This window comes from Myxocyprinus asiaticus, chromosome 5 (genome assembly GCF_019703515.2).
Source record: "Myxocyprinus asiaticus isolate MX2 ecotype Aquarium Trade chromosome 5, UBuf_Myxa_2, whole genome shotgun sequence".
NCBI lineage: Eukaryota > Metazoa > Chordata > Actinopteri > Cypriniformes > Catostomidae > Myxocyprinus > Myxocyprinus asiaticus.
In genome coordinates, this window is record NC_059348.1 from 9155176 (window position 1) to 9176610 (window position 21435).

The 21435-nt window shown below is 39.3% G+C and overlaps 1 protein-coding gene across 13 annotated transcripts in view; it reads right to left on the reverse strand.

The window, feature by feature from the left end:
- Positions 1-286: 286 nt before the first annotated feature.
- Positions 287-21435, reverse strand: part of LOC127440847 (gastrula zinc finger protein XlCGF8.2DB-like) — an 88266-nt gene continuing 67117 nt past the window's right edge. For 4 of the 13 annotated variants that reach the window (XM_051697831.1, XM_051697834.1, XM_051697830.1 and 1 more), the window contains one exon: positions 287-4311. In XM_051697831.1, coding sequence (XP_051553791.1) covers positions 3380-4311 — 932 coding nt within the window. In that variant the 3' untranslated portion in view covers positions 287-3379. Of the gene's footprint in view, positions 4312-6988; positions 7322-13561; positions 13750-16261; positions 16434-21435 lie in introns of those variants that run through there. The other 9 variants (XM_051697828.1, XM_051697829.1, XR_007897203.1 and 6 more) reach the window with 8 other exon arrangements.

Here is a 21435-nt window from a genome sequence, read left to right on the forward strand (position 1 = left end):
TGTGAACATGTTGTATTAAACGTGCATGAAATTTAAAATAGTGACAACAGCTTGTATCATTATCGTAAAAAAAAAAAAATTACTGACATCATATGCATTTATAGAATGTAAAATTTGTACATTTTAAAAAGCTAAAATGTGATTAAAATGATTAAAGCAAAATATTAAATAAAATATACACTCTCATCAGGGTCAGAAATTAACTTTTCCATTAAGGGGCGATCCTTGCCCCCTTGATTTTCAGGGGGAATTTTTTTCTAATCAAAGAAAAAAACATAAGGTGGCATTTTATGTCAAATAATTACATTTAATCAAACAATTAACATCAGGGGCGTAGCAATCATTTCAAAAGTGAGGAGGACAGAAAGATTAGCGCAAGACAAACAAATATATAAGGTATATTTTTAAGGCTCTCAATTGATCTTTTTTTTTTTATTTAATTAATTACATGATTGACCAGTGAATTTTAACTTTTGCTTTACACATTTAGACATTTGCTGTATGAAAGACACAGCTTAAACACATTTGCCCTGTGAAAAAGTGTGGGGGATGGACTTTGGTTTTATTGAAAGTGAGGGGTCATGCCCGTGATTAACATAAATTCTCAATATAAATAACTAGATTGAGAATTGATTACCTCTTACCCATGAAATTCAATCGATATCAGCTTATACTTTATGTAATAATATGTACAATTAGGCCTAAATTGAGGAATTCATTGTGGGGGCATTTTTTGCTCCTACATTTTGAATTTAGGGGGCATTTTTGTCACTTTGCTCACTTTCACCGTCTTCAGCAGACACCTCCATCTCCCCTTTAGCCCTTCATAAGCACATTCAACAGTAATGTGTGCATGACTCAGTCGGTAGTTGAAGAGCCTCTCTTCTCTGGTTAGATGTCAATTGTCTGGAAATCCCTTCATCTGCCAACTCAAGAGAGGGTATGCATGGTCGCCTAGAAGCAAAATAGGGACCTGTACACCTTAAATTTACCAGGTGACCTACACAGAGAAACAGAAAGACACAAATGAGGTATTGAACCACAACCCTCGGCAACTTTAGCTCAAGTAAAAGTGATTGGTAATTGGTAAACCTATCGATGACAAACAAGTCAACAAACGGACTTGCTACCTTACTGGGATATACAAATAGCCTAGCTGTTCGTTCATATTTATGTATATGTGTTATGGTGTAACTTTACTCACCAGTAGTGCTTATTTACATCCGCTATAATATGATAGAGTAACTTTCTTTACAATTAAAATAGTCCTTTGCATCATCACAGGAAGTGACCGGGATATGGGAACCATTAATAGCTCTGGCACATTGAGGGAGTCCCCATCTCTCCTAAAAGCCATCCAAGATCGCCTGCGGTTGTCCCTTCAGACAGCATCACAGTAGCTGATTTTTTTCCAGTGATTTTCAGGTGCTAGCTTCATCAACATAATCAACGGCCAGTAGGTGAGAGATGGATCATGCATTAGCATCTGCCAGCGGGAGGTCGTTAATCACTTGACCGTCAGGACTCCCTGGTGAGTTAATGGTTCCAGCACCTGGAAAAGGACATCAAGCATGACAGAAAAAAAAATCGTTCTATTGTTGGAGCGGGCTCTTGTGTTCTCTTCAAGTGACCAATAAGCTTCTTTTTTTATTTTTAACAGACGAACTGACCAGAAATCAAGCTGATCTGAATGTCTCTAATCTATAACTGCATGGTTGTGCTATTGTCGGTAAAATAGCAGTCGCAGTTTCTTGCATAAACATCAAATGTGCGACGTTACACATGAAAATGTGCAAGCCACAGGTCATTAGTTAATTTACCAAGCACGTTTTCCCAACAATCCTGACATATAACGTGCACCCACAGCATTCTGCGTAGTCTTGCGGCTGTCAAAGTATGCGAGCTGAGCGTAGCGATCAGAATTTCACTGGAGGGAGTAGTGCATTTCACAAGATGGCACTCAGCCCCGCTTCGGCCACAGTCCAGGCACTCATTTTCCGCTCCTCCCAGAATGCGTTACATTTCTTGTGCTTCCACATGAATATGTATGCGTTTCTATACTGAAAATCTCAATCAGTTGCCGGCTGTATTAGATCAAAGCATTTAAACAGAATGGATTATCAGGGATGTGGCAGTGAGTGATAGCCTCGAAGAGATCCATGAGCTGCTGGTGACAGAGGCCGAATGCATCAACAGACTGTGATGAAGTGAGAGGAAAGAGGCAGTTCAAAACACATAGAAGAAATAAAGGCTATTTCTCGAAGTAAAACAAGGTGTTGTTAAAGCAGTTTTGTCATTTGCACCATGAAAGTGCAACATTTGGAAAATCAGACCTTTCCTGTCTAAATATGCTGCACAGCTCCTGGTCCAAGCTCTGGTCATTTCAAGACTGGACTACTGCAGTGCTCTTCTAGCCGGCCTCCCAGCTAACTCGATTAAGCCACTGCAGATGTTCCACAATGCAGCAGTGCGTCAGCCAAAGACAAATCAACCAAAGACAGCTCACGTCACCCCACTCTTGATGTCACTGCACTGGCTACCTGTAGCTGCCCGCATCAAATTTGAGGCTTTGACTCTGACCTTCAGGACAGCCTTTGGAACAGCACCCTCTTACTTCAATTCACTCCTCCAGGTCTATGTCCCAACTCACTCTCTGTGATCAATGAACGAGCAGCACCCGATGGTCCCGTCACAGAGGCACAAAGTCTATTTCATGATTACAGTCAAACACAGCATGCAAGAATTGCTACTTGGGTGTATAACAATTCCCAATGGTGCTCTTTGGATTATGGGTATTCTGTTCAGATGCTCTAGTAGTCCAAGGCACTCAGGACTCACGATCATTCACTTTCTCTTCCTCTGTGGTGGAATGAGCTTCCAATCTCCACATGATCTGCTGAAACCATCACAACATTCAAGAACCAGCTGAAAACACATCTATTCCGAGAGCACTTAACCATCCACACTAAATGAACTCTTAATATTTAACAATATAAAAAATCTTGTATGTCTATTCCTTCTACACTAGCTTCTATACTACTCCAGCAACTTTAAGAACCTGACAGTGCAACACGGCAGACTGTTGAATGACAAATTGCTTGCTATGTTCCTAATTTGTAAGTCGCTTTGGATAAGTGTCTGCTAAATTACTAAATGGAAATGAAAGATAAGGTCTTATGTCATATATAATTTCACTTTATATGCGATCTGCTAAAGGTTAGTCCTGTCAATCTAATGACATCAAATATGGTAGATACCTCTCATTTATGCATTTTATTATTTTTTGTTCTAATAAATGATTTTATTACTTTCAAACAGATCTAGTGAACTGACTGAAGTTGTTACATTAAATAAGTGTTGACCCTGAAATGAACTTTGTTCACAATGACAATTTTGGGCAACGCTTTTTTAAATGAGTCTTTAGACTACTTAATTGGGTGAAACTCTTCCCACATGAAATGCATGTGAATGGCTTTTCTCCACTGTGCACTCTCTCGTGTGCTTTCAGGTGTCCCGAGTTAGCAAAACTCTTTCCACAAAAAGAACACACGTGAGGCTTCTTATTTGTGTGAGTTGTCATGTGTACCTTTAGCTGTGATGCCACTGTAAATTTCTTTCCACACTGATCACAGTTAAATGGCTTAAATCCAGAGTGATAGTGCAGATGAACTGTGAGATGGGCTGCTTGTGTGAAACTCTTTCCACATTGAGAGCAGGTGAAAGGCTTCTCTCCAGTGTGAATTCTCATGTGACGCTTAAGATCTCCTTTCTCTCTGAAATTCTTTCCACACTGATGGCAGGAGAAGGGCTTTTCTCCAGAATGGATTTTCTTGTGAACATCAAGCTGTCCTTTCTTCGTGAAACTCTTGCCACATTGAGGGCATGTAAAAGGCTTCTCTCCTGTGTGAATTCTCATGTGACACTTAAGGTCTCTTTTAACTGCAAAACCTTTTCCACATTGAAAGCATGAGAAAGGCTTCTCTCCAGTGTGAATTTTTAAGTGATTGCCAAGGTTTCCTTTTAGTAGGAAACTCTTTCCACACTGATGGCATGTGAAGGGCATCTCACCAGTGTGAAGCTTTAAGTGAGCGTTAAGGTTTCTTTTTTGTGCAAACATTTTTCCACAGTGAGAGCAGGAGAAATAATTTTTGGATTTTGTTTTTAGAGTTATTTTCTGTGAGAAATTATTTTCAGTCTTTGAGCCACTAGAAGATTCTTCACCAGTGATGAAATTATCAAATGTATGATACTGATGGTGTTTCTCCTCCGTGTCATTCAGTTCTTGACTTTCTTCTTTTACTTCCATCAAGTCTAAAACGAACAAAGTAAATTGAGACAAATAAAAGAAAACCCTATTTATAGCCAGAAAGCAACAAAGGCCAAGTATCTACTTGAAGTTATCTTTGAATTGATGAAGGTAAGTTCTGTAACTGTCATGTAGATTTTGGTATTATTTGCTTGTTTAACAATAATGTAGCTGCTTCTAGTGTTGTCACAATACCAAAATTTCAGCAGTCGATATTGAAACCAGATACATTTAATGGTTTTTGATACCAAATTCGATATTGCAGCAAATATTTGCTAATATGGTTATTAGTTATTGAACACACTCCTTTAGCCTATTTAAAGTTACATTTCAATGTAAATAATAAATTAAAAGATATGAAAGTGTTTCTCAGTTATGTATATCTTAATTATTTTTATGCAGGGCTCTACTGAAATGTTTTATTTTTTCTCAAATTCTTTTTTGCTTTTTTAAAAGAATTTTTCCAGAATTAAATTTTATAAAGTTTAATTTAATCATCAAAATGAACTAATAATCAAATTGATTCTTAAAACACTTAAAAACTTTAAACTTTACTTTAAAAACAAGTAAAAAGGGGGCCTGGGTAGCTCAGTTGTAAAATACGCTGGCTACCACCCCTGGAGTTCGCTAGTCCAAATCCCAGGGCATGCTGAGTGACTCAAGCCAGGTCTCCTAAGCAACCAAATTGGCCCGGTTGCTAGGGAGCGTAGTGGTTCGCTATAATGTGGTTCGTTCTCGGTGTGGCTCAACTCGCCACGCGCGTGGTTGCCGCGGTGGATGGCGTGAAGCCTCCACACGCGCTATGTCTCCGTGGCAACGTGCTCAACAAGCCACGTGATAAGATGCGCGGGCTGACGTCTCAGACGCAGAGGCAACTGGGATTCATCCTCTGCCACCCGGATTGAGGCGAATCACTACGCGACCTCGAGGACTTAAAGCACATTGGGAATTGGGCATTCCAAATTGGGGAGAAAAAAAGTAAAAAATAGAACAATTATTTTAACATACCCTTGCTTTAATATTTTTTTATTCAGTACAAATGCACTCTTGCTTGTGATATACTGTATTGCTTAATTATATTAATATTATTATTATTGTTATTACTATTATTATATCTTCATTATGCATTAATCATTATTATTAACATTACTACAGTGAATATTACATTTTATTACACAGTTGTTATATATTTCTGTTGCAATTTCTTCTATTTCAGGTGCCTAGCTTTTATTCTGAATCGTGCTTTTATTTTGAGGTGTGGTTTTGACAGAAGCTTCACTTCTTCTGATGGATAAACAGTTTGCTACATGGCCCAGTGTGATCGTTAAAATGCAAATGCTGCGATTTAATTACACAAATACACCGATCAGCCACAACATTAAAACCACCTGCCTAATATTGTGTAGGTCCCACTCGTGCTGCCAAAGATCTCACAATAGCATTCTGAGATTCTATTCTTCTCACCACAATTGTACAGAGCGGTTATCTGAGTTACCGTAGACTTTGTCAGTTCGAACCAGTCTGTCCATTCTCTGTTGACCTCTCTCATCAACAAGGCATTTCCATCCACAGAACTGCCACTCACTGGATGTTTTTTGTTTTTGGCCCCATTCGGAATAAATTTTAGAGACTGTTGTGCATGAAAATTCCAGGAGATCAGCAGTTACAGAAATACTCCAGCCCATCTGGCACCAACAATCATGCCATGGCCCAAATCACTGAGATTATTTTTTTCCCCATTCTGATGGTTGAATGTGAACATTAACTGAAGCTCCTGACCTGTATCTGCATGATTTTATGCACTGCAGCCACACGATTGGCTGATTAGATAATCGCATGGATGATTGTTGGTGCCAGACGGGCTGGTTTGAGTATTTCTGTAACTGCTGATCTCCTGGGATTTTCACACACAACAGTCTCTAGAATTTACTCAGAATGGTGCCAAAAATAAAAAACATCCAGTGAGTGGCAGTTCTGTGGATGGAAATGCCTTGTTGATGAGAGAGGTCAACAGAGAATGGCCAGACTGTTTCGAACTGACAAAGTCTACAGTAACTCAGATAACCGCTCTGTACAATTGTGGCAAGAAAAATAGAATCTCAAAATGCTATTCCAAGATGCAGGTTGGCGCTGTTTTTATGGCAAGAGGGGGACCTACACAATATTAGGCAGGTGGTTTTATTGCTGTGGCTGATCGGTGTATTATATAATCTACATGTAATAAGCACTTCACAGTGGTTTAGTGCTCTTCTCTGTCATCTTATACAACGCAAATGATTCTCAATGTTTGTTGAGTTTCTACTGTATGAGCGGTATGCTTCATATATTTAAAGCACACAGCTCGAATGCAGACTAAGATTGCAGCCTTTTTTAGTTTAATAAACACATTAGGATATATAACTATTTTAATTTAATTGTCAGTTTCAGTGTAAAAGGAGTAACAGAGCACACGCTCAAATAAGCGTGTGAGTATTTGAAAGCAGTCATGTGTCAATCAGACAGTGTGCGGGTATCGAATTAAGTCGGTTCTTGGTACTACCGGTACTGTAAATACACTAATATTGTTACATCTTTTAGTACCGACTTGGTACCGAAGTACCGGTACTATTGACAACACTAGCTACTACTATGATTTTCTAACAACAGCTGCTAAATCTAGTGAACAGTCTGAAGCTTTGTTACCTCAATGTTCCTTAAAACAGTCACCATGAAGAATCAAGAATGGTCACCAACCTCTTTGTTCTTCAGTATCTTCATGTTTCATTCTACATGGCTCTGGATCACTAATGCCTTCACTCTCCTCATTAAACTCCTCTTTAACAAACTTCATTTTTTGCAATAGTACGCCAGTAGACTTCAGTGGTTACACTTGGAGTTGTTCCTCTTTATAAACCACCTTTTTTCTCTTCAATTGTCGGATGATGGAAATAATCTCAGCATTTACTGGTGAATTGTGTGGGAGTGTCTTCACTGTAGGGGTGAATCATGATCACTGTGTGGTATGGAGGAGCAGATCTGTCAAACAAAAGGGACAATTGTTTTTTATTTTTACAATAACACCTTGTTGGAGAAAACACCATTACTAGGGCCATATGATTTTTGCGATGTGGAAAACGAGGTTATAAAAACGGAATTAACTATAAAATCCATAATGTCACAGAATTTTATGAGGGCCCATGTGTGACATGCAATAATAAATTGATAAATAAATCCACTGAAAAATCGATAAACCAATTGAGCAATCAATTATAAAAATAATTTGATAAATCAATATATCAATTGAGAAATCAATAAATCAATTGAGCAATCAATTATATACATGTGGATATAATAGATATATACAATATTATAACGCAAACACAAAAAAAGGAATTTTAAACTGTAAATTTATAATAAAGAATTTGTGATGAAACCATTTTTTTTTTTATTAATGTGATAATGCAGTGATTGATCATTTTATTTTTAATTTGCCTATTGCTATTTCTATTGTACATTGCCCTTTTATCGATTTCCCGCTGAGACGGGAGGGGGTGGTACCTAATCTGTTGTCATCACTCATTGCCCAGATGTTACAGAAGCTATCATTGGAGAGGGGTCACATGACGTCATGCAAGAAGCAGACATGAGCGACTGGCTCTGCGCACTTTGCTAGTTTTTAATTATTTTCACGTTTAATCCGGTGAGATTCGATACACCCAGTTACATATTTGCTCTTTGAGGTAAACATGGCAAAGAAGTAAATATCCTCAGACTCTGGAGACATTAAAAGACACTTACGTGCTCAAGCTGAGGCCTCTGACGGGACTGCGAGCCGGGGACTCGATTTGGAAAGCATGTCGGGAGAAGAAATTCAGCGTCAACTGTCCAACATCTCTATGATGCTGATGAAGGTCGTTGCTGACTTGGAGGATCTCGCTGTAATACAATCGATCGATTACGGCAATGGAAACAAAATTCTCCGAGTTGGTCACAAGAGTAGCAGAAGTTGAGATGGATCGATTATTTGGAGTCATTGGAAAGGGAATTATCCGCTAATCCGCCCGCATCCAAAACAGACTTGGAATATATTTAGGAAAAACTGGAATCTCGAAAATGAGCCGAAGGAACAACATACAGATTGTTGGAATTCCTGAGCATGAAGAGGGCAGAGATATGGTGAAATTCCTGGACGAGCTCTTCCCGAGTCTGCTCGACATAACAGGCCATAAACTGGAAATCGAGCGAGCTCACAGAGTCCCGGCTCGCAGATCTGCTGAGAGAGACAGGCCCCGATCAATTCTCGCCAAATTTATGAGATCATCCGATAAACATCTTGTGTTGCGCCAGGCAAGGAGCACAGGAAAGCTTTCTTGGAAGAATCAAAATATTTTCTTGCTCCCGGACTTTGCGAATTTGACAAGAGAGAAACGCGATTGGTTCAAGGAATGTAAGAAACTCTTGCATCAACGGAAGATCGCTTTTGCACTGATGTTTCGGCCAGACTGAGAATAGAAACAAAGCATGGTCGTAGGGCATTTACGTGTCCCAAGCAAGCACTCTCTTTTATAAAAATAATGGATTAGTAAGCCATTTGGGGTTTTTCCATGTAGCTCCAGAGTGGATTAACTCGCTGTACTTACTCTAGCTGTCTGAGGAAGCTGGGCGCCATTTTTGTTTCTTTTTGCGTTGGCTCCGCCTAGCTGCTGGAGTTTGTTTTGTGGAATGACACTTCCTTCAAGAAACTTTTGCATGGACAGATGATCGCTTTTACACTGAAGATCCCAGCCAGATTGAGAATGGATACTAAGAATGACTGCAAAATATCTTCATACCTACACAAAGGATGTCTTTTATAAAGTTGACGGACTGAGTAAGTCATGGTGTATTTTTTTTTTATGCAGCCTCCGAGTGAATTTGACTCGCTCAATACACACTTGACCATTCGAGAAACCGGGATGCCTGTTTTGTTTCTTTTTGTGTTGGTTCCCCCTAGCGGCTGGAGCTTGTTTTGTGGAATAACACTGCTTTGGGACAGTTATGGATGAATCTGTTCGTTCTTCATGCTTATGCCTCCTGTTGGCTGGAGTTTGTTTTTGTGGAATATTTTTAAGGAACATTTGATCGAGGAAACTGAACAGCTATATATCAGCTGGAATTTGTTTTGTGGAGGAACATACCTTCAAGACAGTTCTGTGAATGAATCTACATGTTCTTTGTGTTTATTCTGCCTATTGGCTGAGGTCTGTTTTACAAAGTATTTTCTGTCATGTAATTTTGCCTTACAAAATTTGTGCAGAGGCACCGGACTTGAATAATCCGATGGCAAAGTTGTCGCGGGGGTTCTCATAAGCATACATGAACCTTTTGAGTGTAGAGAGATTGACGCCAGTTGGCGCTGTCGTGCGCAGGGTTAATTTGCACACTTATCTTTTCTCTGTTTGTTTGGTTCAGGGGGAAGTTCGGCGTTTGATTGTTGCATTAATGGGGAATGTGGTCTGCATAATCTTGTTTTTGACACACGATTAATTTGTTCTATTATACCAATATGTAAAATGTTAATTAGCGGACTGTCTCTCTCCACGTGGAATGTGAATGGGTTGGGGCACCCCATAAAAAGGAGAGTTATTTCTTTTCTTAAGCGTAAGAAATATGACAGTGTTTCTTCAAGAAATGCATCTTTCCCAGTAGGAAGCTGAAAAATGTGGGAAGATATGGGGTGGACATGTTTTCTTTAGTGCTGGCTCAAGTAAGAGCAGGAGGGTCATTACATTGATAAGTAAGCATCTACAATTCAAATGTCTCAAGCAGAGTAAAGATAAATTAGGAAGAGTCATTATTGCTTTAGCAGAAATTCAGGGGCAAAGTCTTATTTTGGCTAATATTTATGCACCCAACGCTGACGATCAGGGCTTTTTTATAGATATTGAAGGGATGTTGCAAGCCACTGGCACCCCTCATGATATAATATTGAGAGGAGACTTTAATCTTTTGATGGACTCAGTCCTTGATCATAGTGAAGCAAAAGTGTGCAAACCCCCTAGAGCAACATTGACGCTTCACAGGATGTGTAAAAATCTTGGTCTTGCAGATATTTGGCAACTTTTGAACCCATCTGGTAGAGACTATATTTTTTTCATCAGTCCATAAGATTTATTCTAGAATAGATTTTTTTTTTTTTTTAATTATATCCAAGTCCCTCATTTCATCTGTTGTTGATTGCTCAATTGGAAACAACTTAGTCTCAGATCATGCCCTGGTGAGTTTAGAGGTGTTGCCACATACGGAGAAAAAGAGATCATATAGTTGCCACTTTAATGTATCCCTTTTGCAAAATCCTGATTTCCAACAAATGTTAAAGACTGAAATCAATGTTTATATGGAGACCACCTGGTCCTCAGTATTCTCTATGGGTGTGGCTTGGGAGGAACTTAAGGCTGTTCTTAGGGGCCGGATCATACAGTATGCCTCATTCATCAAAAAATCCAAAGCAAGTGAACTTGTGGAGTTGGAAGGGAATATTAAAAGTGCTGAGGCAGAGCTGATCCGTCTTTTTCTACCATTCCCTCAGTGAAACCTGCTGGTGGTGAAATTTTTACCTCGGCCATTGATATTAATAATGCTTTTTAAGAGTTCTATCTTGCTCTCTATAGTTCCACGTCTTCGTCTACTGATGTTTGAAATTGTGGAACCATTAGAACTCCCTAAATTGACGAAATGATGAAAAAATTATCTTGATTCTGAGATAACCTTGGAGGAGCTTGATGAGGTAATTAAGACCTTACCTACAGGCAAGGCTCTGAGGCCAGATGGTTTTGCCACTGAATTTTTAGATCTTATGCTACAGAATTGGCTCCACTTTTACTAGAAGTTTATACGGAATCATTAAAGAATGGAAAGCTCCCGCCAACCATGACACAAGCCCGGATCAGTCTGATTCTTAAAAAGGACAAAGATCCAAGTGAGTGTACAATTTACCATCCAATTTCTCTGATCCAGCTAGATGTAAAAATGTTGACAAAAATTGTGGCTAACCGATAAAGTTATGACATCTGTTATAGATCAAGTGAGGTTTATTCGGGGCCGTTGCTCTTCTGACAACATTAGGCGTTTCATCAATATCATGTGGTCAGTAGCGAATGATCAGACTCCAGTCGCTGCCATCTCACTTGACGCCAAAAAGGCATTTGATATGGTAGAATGGGATTATCTTTTTAAGATTTAGGAAATTTATGGATTCGGGAGTACATTTATTGGTTGGATTAAGTTACTTTATAGACACCCTGTAACGGCGGTACAAACGAATGGATACATTTCAGATTATTTTACTCTGAATAGGGGCACCCGGCAGGGCTGCCCTCTTTCCCCATTATTGTTCTGTCTTGCTCTGGAACCATTAGCAGCCGCGATAAGAAAAGAGGATGATTTTCCAGGGGTGATGGCGGGAGGTGTGGCGCATAAACTTTTGCTTTACACAGATTTTATTATTTGTCTCCAATCCCACTAGATCTATGCCTTGCCTCCACAGAATGATCAATTCCTTCTCTAAAGTTTTGGGATACAGAGTAATTGGTCTAAATCCGAAGCACTGGCTCTGACAGCGTTCTGCCCGGTAACGGCTTTTCAGCAAGACGCCTTTCAGTGGCCCAAACAGGGCATTAAGTATTTGGGTATTTTATTCCCAGCAAATTTATGTGATTTAGTTAGTGTTAATGTTGACCCTTTAATAAAAAAGTTTGAGTGATGTGGAAAGGTTGGCTTAATTACATTTATCGATGATTGGGAAGGTTAATGTTATAAAAATGAATTGTATTCCAAAATCGAACTACCTATTACAGTCTCTCCGCATTGAGGTTCCCCTCTTTCATTTTAAACAATTCGATAGTATTGCCAAATCTTTTATCTGGAATGGTAAGCGCCCTTGAATGCATTCTAACAAGTTACACAGGCCAGTTGACAAAGGTGGGTTAGGTTTCCCAAAAATATTGTTTTACTCTTATGCTTTTGGTCTCAGACATTTGGCGCATTGGTCGCTTCCCCCTGAAAGAGCTCCTCCCTGGCTCTTTATTGAACAGGATGCCCTTGCCCTTATCTTGCCATTGCAATGTCTTTCTACCAAGCTGCCCGGAGAGGTGGAGACACATCCCGTTATCTTGCACATGCAGTTAGTGTGGACAAGAGTTTCCCATGTGCTCAATTTGGATATTTACCTGAACGTTGACGCAAGTATTTGGTTAAACCCTAAATTGTGTATTAACAAGTCCCCTTTTTGCTGGACAGAATGGATTGAAAAGTGAGTTGCTACACTGAATGACCTGTATGAAAATGGAGCATTGAGATCCATTGAAAATATTACACAGCAGTTTGGGATTCCCAGATCTCAATTCTTCAGGTACTCACAGCTGCGCCATCTACTTTGTACCATCTTTGGATGTAGTATGCAGCCCCCTAAAGCTGCAGACACTCTTGAGATGGTACTAGCGGCTTTTGGAAAGGGTCACGAGGCTTGGTCTTAAAGATGCACCCACCTGTTGGAGATGCCAATCAGAGGATGGGGACATAGCCCACGTTTTTTAGTATTGTACTAAGATTCAAGAGTTTTGGTCGAGGGTTCAGAGTTATGTCTGTGAGATCCTGGGCACTCAGATTTCATCTGCCCCAGACTTTGTATTTTGGGTGATGGGGCGGGGGTTAACTTAGGGAATACACATTAAAAACTGGGTCCTTATCAGTGTGATGATTGACAGGAAAGTGATCCTGTGACTAACATTCTGCCAAAAATCTAATTTTGCACTCCTCATAAGAGAGAAATTCATACAGGTTTGAGGGCGAGCAATGATTTACCGTCTTTCTGCACTGTGTTCTGCACTGTTTTCCGAGCTGGGAACAAAAACCGCAGTTGGAGATGGAGAGGGGCCTTCCCGACTTCAATTGTTTTTGACAATTGTTTAATTGTTGCAAAAATCTGTGCACAAAATTAGCATCACGGTTACAGTACTGTACGCAGAGCGGTCAGCAACACAGACAACTGAAGTATACTTTGGCCTTCAGACAAAAGGAAACATCTAATGTTACTTGATTTTCATTCTATTTTCGTGCATTTATATCTTTATACTATAAAAGCCTTGAGTTCATTTTCAGCACTTTCAAAATCTGTGATTAACTATGAAAAATCATTAATTTGATTAATTGTGATGAAATATTTTAAATGGACTGACAGCACTAAGAAATACTGAGGTAAATGACATAAAAGCTGATTCAGCACTCATGGACACCAACCTCTTTATTCCTCAGTATCTTCCTTTTATATTGTACATAGATCTGGAATACTGATGTCTTCCTTTCTCCTCTTTAATAAACTCCGTCTTTCCCTCATGTAGAATGTGCTGTCACAGAGATATTCCTGCTTGACTGAAGGCAAATGTCACTTCAAGGACGATGGGAATATTTCCAGCATGGAACGAGATCTGCCAAAATAAAAAATAAATAAATGATCCCTTTAAGAATTTGTTTTTTTTTCCTTTTTGTACAAATGTATTTTATTCCTACATCTCTCCATACATTTCAGTATTAAGTCTTACATTTATTTTAAGTAGGATTCAGGGATGCAATACTGTGCTCATGATACCAAAAACTGATATCATTTACACACACACACACACACACACACACACAACATGCATAAACATTGCCAAACACACACACACACTAGCATATTTAATATATTATAATATGAATATATTACTCTGACAAGAGTTGTTGATGATAGAACGAGCAGACGTGTGAATTTAACCAGCCACTTTCCTGGAAATCCCTCCATCACAAGTACACTGGGAATTTTTATTTGCTTTGTCCAGATGTTTGAAATGTGGAAAACAAATTCTCTCTCAATACACAAGCATTTTGAAGGTGTACTCGCAGAATGATGTAGATACACTAATGCAGAACTAAATAAATACCACCACACAGAGGCTACGTCAGAGGTCCACAAGTATAAGACGACCTTAATATGAACTTGTTTTTAAAGCTATAAATATTTGAATCCACAAATAACATTACTATTGTTGATGAAATGTACACTGATGAACCAAAACATTATGACCACCTGCATAATATGCTGTTGGTCCTCCGTGTGCCGCCAAAATAGTGTTGATCCACCGAGGCGTGAACTCTACCTGTGGTATCTGGCACCAAGACATTAGCAGCAGATCTTTCAAGTCCTGTAAATTGCGAGGTGGAGCTGCCGGGTTTTGGACTTTTTGGTCCAGCCCATCCCAAAGATGCTCAATTGGATTGAGATCTGGGGAACTCTTCATTATGTTCCTCAAACCATTCCTGAACAATGTGTGCAGTCTGGCAGGGTGCATTATCCTGCTGAAAGAGGCCACTGCCATCAGTGAATACCATTGCCATGAAGGGGTGTACCTGATCTGCAACCATGTTTAGGTAGGTGGCACATATCAAATTGACATCCACAAGAATGGCCGGACCCAGGGTTTCCCAGCAGAACATTGCCCAGAGCATCCCACTCCATCCAGTGGCTTGTCATCTTCCTACAGTGCATCCTGGTGTCATCACTTCCCCAGGTAAACGGTGGACACGTGCATGGCCGTCCACGAGATGTAAAAGAAAATGGGACTCATCGGACCAGGCGACCTTCTTCCACTGCTCCAAGGTCCAGTTCCAATGCTTGCATGCCCATTGTAGGTGCTTTCGACGGTGTACAGGGGTAATCATGAGTACTCTGATTGGTCTGCGGCTACACAGCCCCATACGCAACAAGGTGCAATGCACTGTGTGTTGACACATTCCTACCGTAACCATCATTAAACTTTTATGTGACTTGTGCCACAGTAGACCTTCTGTTGGTTCGGACCAGACAGGATAGCCTTCGTTGCCCTTGTGCATCGATGAGCCTTAGGTGCACAACACCCTGTCGCCGGTTTTTAATTTGTCCCTGATCAGACCATTGTCGGTAGGCACTCACCACTGCTGACCGGGAGCACGCCAAAAGCCTAGCTGTTTCAGACATGCTCTAATCCAGTTGTCTGGCCATAACCATTTGGCTTTTGTCAAAGTCGCTCAGGTCTTTACTCTGCCTATTTCTCCTGCATTCAAAATGTGTTCAGATGATCAACATTACTTGCTTCACCTGTGAGTGGTCATAATGTTTTCGCTTATCCGTGTATAATTATTTCAGAATTGAAGGCATCTTCTCACATATACAGAAAGTGATACATTAGGTTCAATGTTTATTCATCCATAACGGGCCCTTAATGCGGAATCAGTGTATTGTATTGATATCTGTTTTCCTTGACTAGAATCCAAATAAAAATGATCCTGATATTTTTTTGTCTAAAAATGATTTGATCAAATATTAAAAATTAAGCACACGTTTTATTTTTGCTCACATTTTTCATGAACATATAAATAGAGGTTTTTAACAGACAACAGTGACATTAATACAGTACTTAATTAAATGTAGAAGTGCAGATCAGTGATTTGAACACATTAAAAATTCATTTTCTCTTTCTGCTTCAGCTCCTGCAGGACTGTTATTGTTATTGCATATTGATGACTTTTGTATGACAAAATATTTTTAAAGCATGTTATGTACCCTTTTGGATAAAAACTTCTGCTAAATGCCTAAATGTAAAATAAGTATGATCTTTGCACAAGCGAAAACATTAATCCCCTGTTAAGCTTTGTGTGAAAAACATACGAGACTCGTGAACTCAGTTTTCAGTATTGGGCTGCAAAAACAAAAAATTGCATGCTCCACAAATCTTACATATTTTTGAAACAGTTCAATCTTAAATATTAATTTAATCTTCATGTTCGTGTTATGATGAGTTTAGCTTGTTTTAATGATTCACATAAACAATCTAAATGATTTCAAGTAATATTACCATGTTTTTTTTTGTGTACAAGTGTTGTATTGCTTTATATATTTCAGTTAAAGCACTGAAAAACACAAACCTTAAATCAACTGAATCACAACAGACGGTGGAGTCCTTATGACGCCACAACAACAACAACAACTTCTTCTTCTTCTTCGTCTTAACGGCGGTTCGCAAAATAATAACGATATTTTCCGCCACCTTCTGTTTGCATGGACACGAGACTGACCCTGGGTGCTTTCTGTTCCGAAAGGCTCATCCCTGTGCCCTAATCCCTTCAGAGGGAGAGCTTTGAAGGGTGTAGGGCTCAAAAATATCAGTCATTCGGAACGCACATCAGCGTCTTCTATCCAAACCGAAGGAGACGCTGCCCTCACACAAAGTCTGACGCTAATGACCATCACCTGCACCTAATCAGAAATATTTACACATGATTTTGCCTCACTAAATGCTTTTAGCAAACTGAAAATAAATTATTTAAATCTGTATGAAGAAATGTAAGCTTAATGTTTAAAAAGATGTGTTTGATCGATTTATATAAACAAATGTGCAGTGCATGTATTAAATAAAGAGACAGTCAAAGTGGTGTCTGAGGGATCTTCTACCAAAATATTAAAATATTTTATAGAGTATATCAATCAAGTGGAGTTGGATATGAATGTTAAAGATCATCTGTTCGTTTTGAAGCATAATGACAGCAGTCCAGTTTTTGTTTGAATATTTTTACACTCAAATTATATATTTTTATATTTCTTTATATTCAGATACCCAAGTATTGGGGAATAGAAGCCCTTGTGACTGTGGGATGATACTGTTCAGGGTTTCAGGGATATCTGCTGTGAGAAAATGTAGAAAATGTAAAAGTCTGAAAGGATCATTTTTATATTTTCATTAAAGTGAGAAAGACTAGGTTACCAACTAGTAACCAACTAGTCTTTCTCTGTCATCCATGCCAGAGATGATGACATATGATTAATCTTCACAAAATTAAAACAAGACCATTTTATGCCATCCATGGCTGCTGGACTACTGTGTGAACTGTTATTTCCTTCTTCCTAATATATTAACAATTTCTTCATCGAAAAATAAATGACTAAAAATAAATGACTAAATAGAAATCAGAAAATCGTATTTTTTTACAAAGTTAAAGTTTTGTGTGAAATTGAGTAAATATAGTGTGTGACAAGTCTCTTGCGCTGTTGTGGAGGAGGAAGCGGGAGCTGGGCAAACAATCCAAAGTCAATCTTTATGTAGCAGGTGACATTGAGGAAATAAAGTGGTGAATTAAGGGGTGTGGTTGAATGTGACTATAAAGACTGTGGGTAGGAATGATAGGGAGAGTGGGTTTGTTTCTGGCTGGCGGAAAGAGATAGACACACATTGTATGCGAGGGGCTTGCATTTAGATTCTTTCTGGATTTAAGACAGGTATGAATTTGACAAAAAATGTTAAATGTTTTAATATTTATTGATGTTTTAACGTAAACCTTGTGTGTGATGTACTTTTGTGTGAAGCCATCAATAAACCTTGGCTATTTCTTTTTATAACGAACCCGAGTTGTTTGTGGGGGTTTATTTAATGACAGGGTCCTGTAACATTTATTTTTAATACTTTTCAGTATCCTCACACACTGTTTGCTCTTCAGCATACCGCAACTGCATGCACACATCAAAGCTGCTGTGTGAGTCCCTCTCTCTCTCTCTCCCCTCCGGTGGTTTGGACTGCCCTTTTATCCCCTCCAGCTCTCACTGTAACACAACAGCTGTTAGAGGTGATTTCCCACAGGTGTCAATCCTTACCGTTCTTCCTGACCCGGCCTCGCTTTCCACAGACGTCGCCCAGCCATGCCCACATCACCACAGTGCTAAGAGTTTATTAATGTTTTAGCAATTTTATATTTATTTTATTTAATACAATAAATTGTGTGATTTGTATCGGACTATCGGCCACCCTGCTTTCTGGATATCCACATCGGTCATTAAAAACCCATTACGGTCGACTGCTAGTCAATAATAGAAGTTATGCGAGACTAGCGAGCAGGAGGGTGAGGTTTAACTTTTTTTTTTTTTTTTTTTAAGGAAGCAGCAAAAATAACAGGTTTATGATCAGAGAAGACATAATTCAGTATAACTGACAGAAAAACCATAAGATAAAACAAAGTCTAATGTATGTTCACTCACAGTTGAACAAGATTAAAAGAGTCAAAAATATCAATTCTTTGGCCAGAAGATTTAACGGACAACAAACATAAATATTAAAATCTCCCAGAATTAGAAGTCTGTCATATTTTGGCAAGATTGCCCACAAAAAGTCAGAAAACTCTTAAATAAAATCATTATTGAATTTAAGTGGGTGGTGAAACACCACGCACAACACAGGATCAGTCAGAGAAAGATTTAACAGATTTACTGCCTTGCGTTCCATGTCTTCTCTGACGTTTTCTCCAGTGAAGAGCACAAGCAGGTGTAAACATGATGGTATAGTCAACAGAACGGGATGAAGGTAGGTGCACGATCCTCTTAGTTCTTGTTTAAACAGCTTATCAACAGTATTAATGATGTTAATGAGTGTCGGGTGATTGTAAACCAACAGAGCAGAGATATCTTGGGGAAAAAAAGAGACATAAACAGACCAGGTAACAAACGGCCAGCCACACACTGGTGCCATCTTGCCACAGGTTTTCTAGAGGACATCTGCCCAGCCACAGACTAGGCTTCCCCTTGCACTTTTGGCAGGTTTTGACTTCTTAGCATGTTTTGAGGCACAAAAAAAGGAACCTGCAAGGAAGACCAATCCTCCTTCCGACGACCAGGTCCTCTGTCCATCCACAACTGACGTAAACAACACACCCCATAGAGTTAACCTACTTAAATCTGCTAGAGCAGATAATAGGCTATACCCGGTCAGGTGCTCAGGGGATGTGCTGATCTGCTGGCAGGCACTCTCATTGACATCTTTAGACATCTCACTGCACTCAGTAACAGTACCAAAAGTCAGGATCATCCTAGTGCAAAAAAACTCAACTGTTTCCTGTTTAAATGATTACCGGCCCATAGCGCTCATGCCCATAATCACAAAGTGCTTTGAGAGACTCAAAAGTGATGCCATCTCTACCGTACACCACCTCACATGCACTCACCTGGACAGGATGAACAATTACACCAGACTGCTGTTCATAGACTGTTCATAGCTCGGCATTTACAATAATTCCACTGAGGCTGGTGGAGAAGTTAATTTAGCTGGGCATGAATACTTCTCTTTGTGACTGAAAAATCAGAAGATTTGGAAAATCGTAGCAGATGTAATAATGTTGGTTACATTGGAATCCCGAGGAAAAAGGAAGGTCAAGTTTCTGGACAGGCTTATTCTTAATTTGTTAGACACAGCATCTGGAAATAGAGCATGCGCACACAGAGCTCTCGGTCGGCTTCCCGGGGCGGGTGGCAGACCCCGATCCATTCTGGCAAGATTCTTGCGATCGGCAGACAGATACTTTGTTTTACGTACATCATGGAATAAAGGCAAATTGTGCTGGGAGGATTACAACATTATGGTTTTTCCAGACTTTTCCAGTGCTAAACGGGAGAGATTCAAAGAATGTAAGAAGTTACTTCATGCACAGGATGTGAGCTTCTCATTGCTTACTCGGCTAAGCTGAGAATTGATGCCAAGGATGGACGTAAGACATTCACATGCCCACGACAATCTATGGCCTTCATTAAATCAATGGAGTGAGTGGGTAACTCTGCCTGCACTGAATCAACAATATAGATGATATATTATTATTTGTCTCCAACCCTAGAAGATCTATGCCTAGCTTCCATAGAATGATTCATTCTTTTTCCAGATTTTCAGGATACAGGGCGAATTGGTCTAAATCTGAAGTTCTTGCTCTGACAGCATATTGCCCTACCACAGCTTTCCAACCTGGCACCTTTCAATGGCCCAAGCAAGGCATTAGGTATTTAGGCATTTAATTTCCAGCAAATTTGAGAGCTGTATTTAATTTGGACCCATTAATGAAAAGGTTCTTGTGTGATGTGGAAAGGTGGGCTTCACTACATTTGTCTATGGCAGGAAAGGTCAATGTTTTAAATTAATTGTATCCCCAAATTCATTTATCTACTACAGTCTCTCATTTTAGAAGTTCCTCTTTCTTATTTTGAACAATCTGATAGAATTTCTAAGTATTTTATTTGGAATGGTAAAGGACCTTTGTTACTTTTCAGTAAGTTACATAGACCAATTGACAATCTTGTTTTATTACTATGGTTTTAATCTTAGACACTTGGCACATTGGTCTCTTCCACCTGAGAGTGCCCCTCCCTGGTACAACACTGAACAAGTGGTCCTTGCCCCAATCTCACAGTTGCAAAGTCTTTCTATTGGATTGCCTGGAGAAGTAAAAATGCATCCCATTAATTCACACTTACATTCAGAATGAACTAAACCTTCTAACAAAGGTTCCCTGTATGTTAAATTTTTATACTTACATAAATGTTTCATCAAGTATATGGCTGAACCCCAAATAATATATTAACAAGTCCCCCTTTTGCTGGAAAAAATGGATTGAGAGGGATGTTGCTACACTTGGTGACCTTTATGAAAATGGAGCTTTCAGATCTTTTGAAAATATAACAGCAGTTTCGGATTTCTAAGTATCAATTTTTCAGATATTTACAGTTGTGCCATTTACTTGGTACTATTTTTGGTGGTAGTACTCAGCCCTCTAAAGCTGCAGACACTCTCTGTGTGGTGCATAAAGCATCAGTGTATTATTCCTAGTTGATTCAGAGTCTTGGTGATGGAGCCTTAAAAGCTCTTAAGAGGTTATGGGAAAGAGATTTGAACTTGGTATTGGAGGGTGGGGAGTGGGAAAGAATTTTAAAAATGTTAAAACCAAGTCTAGGGATGCAAGGGTACGCCTTATTCAGTTTAAGATTTTGCATTGTTTCTACTGGACTCCCTCTAGATAGTTTAGGCTTGGTTTAAAAGACACATCTACCTGCTGGCGATGTCAGTTGGAGGATGGAGACATAGTCCATGCTCTGTGGTTCTGTGCTAAGATTTATGAATTCTGGGTAAGAGTCCAGAATTTTATCTGAGGCTCCAGATACTCAAATTTCATTCTGCCCCAGACTATGTATATTGGGGGATGGAGCGATTATTAGAGGACAAATATACAAAAAGCTGGGTCCAAACGAGTGTAATGTTTGGCAGACAGATAATTCTTAGAGGATGGAAGTCAAACGC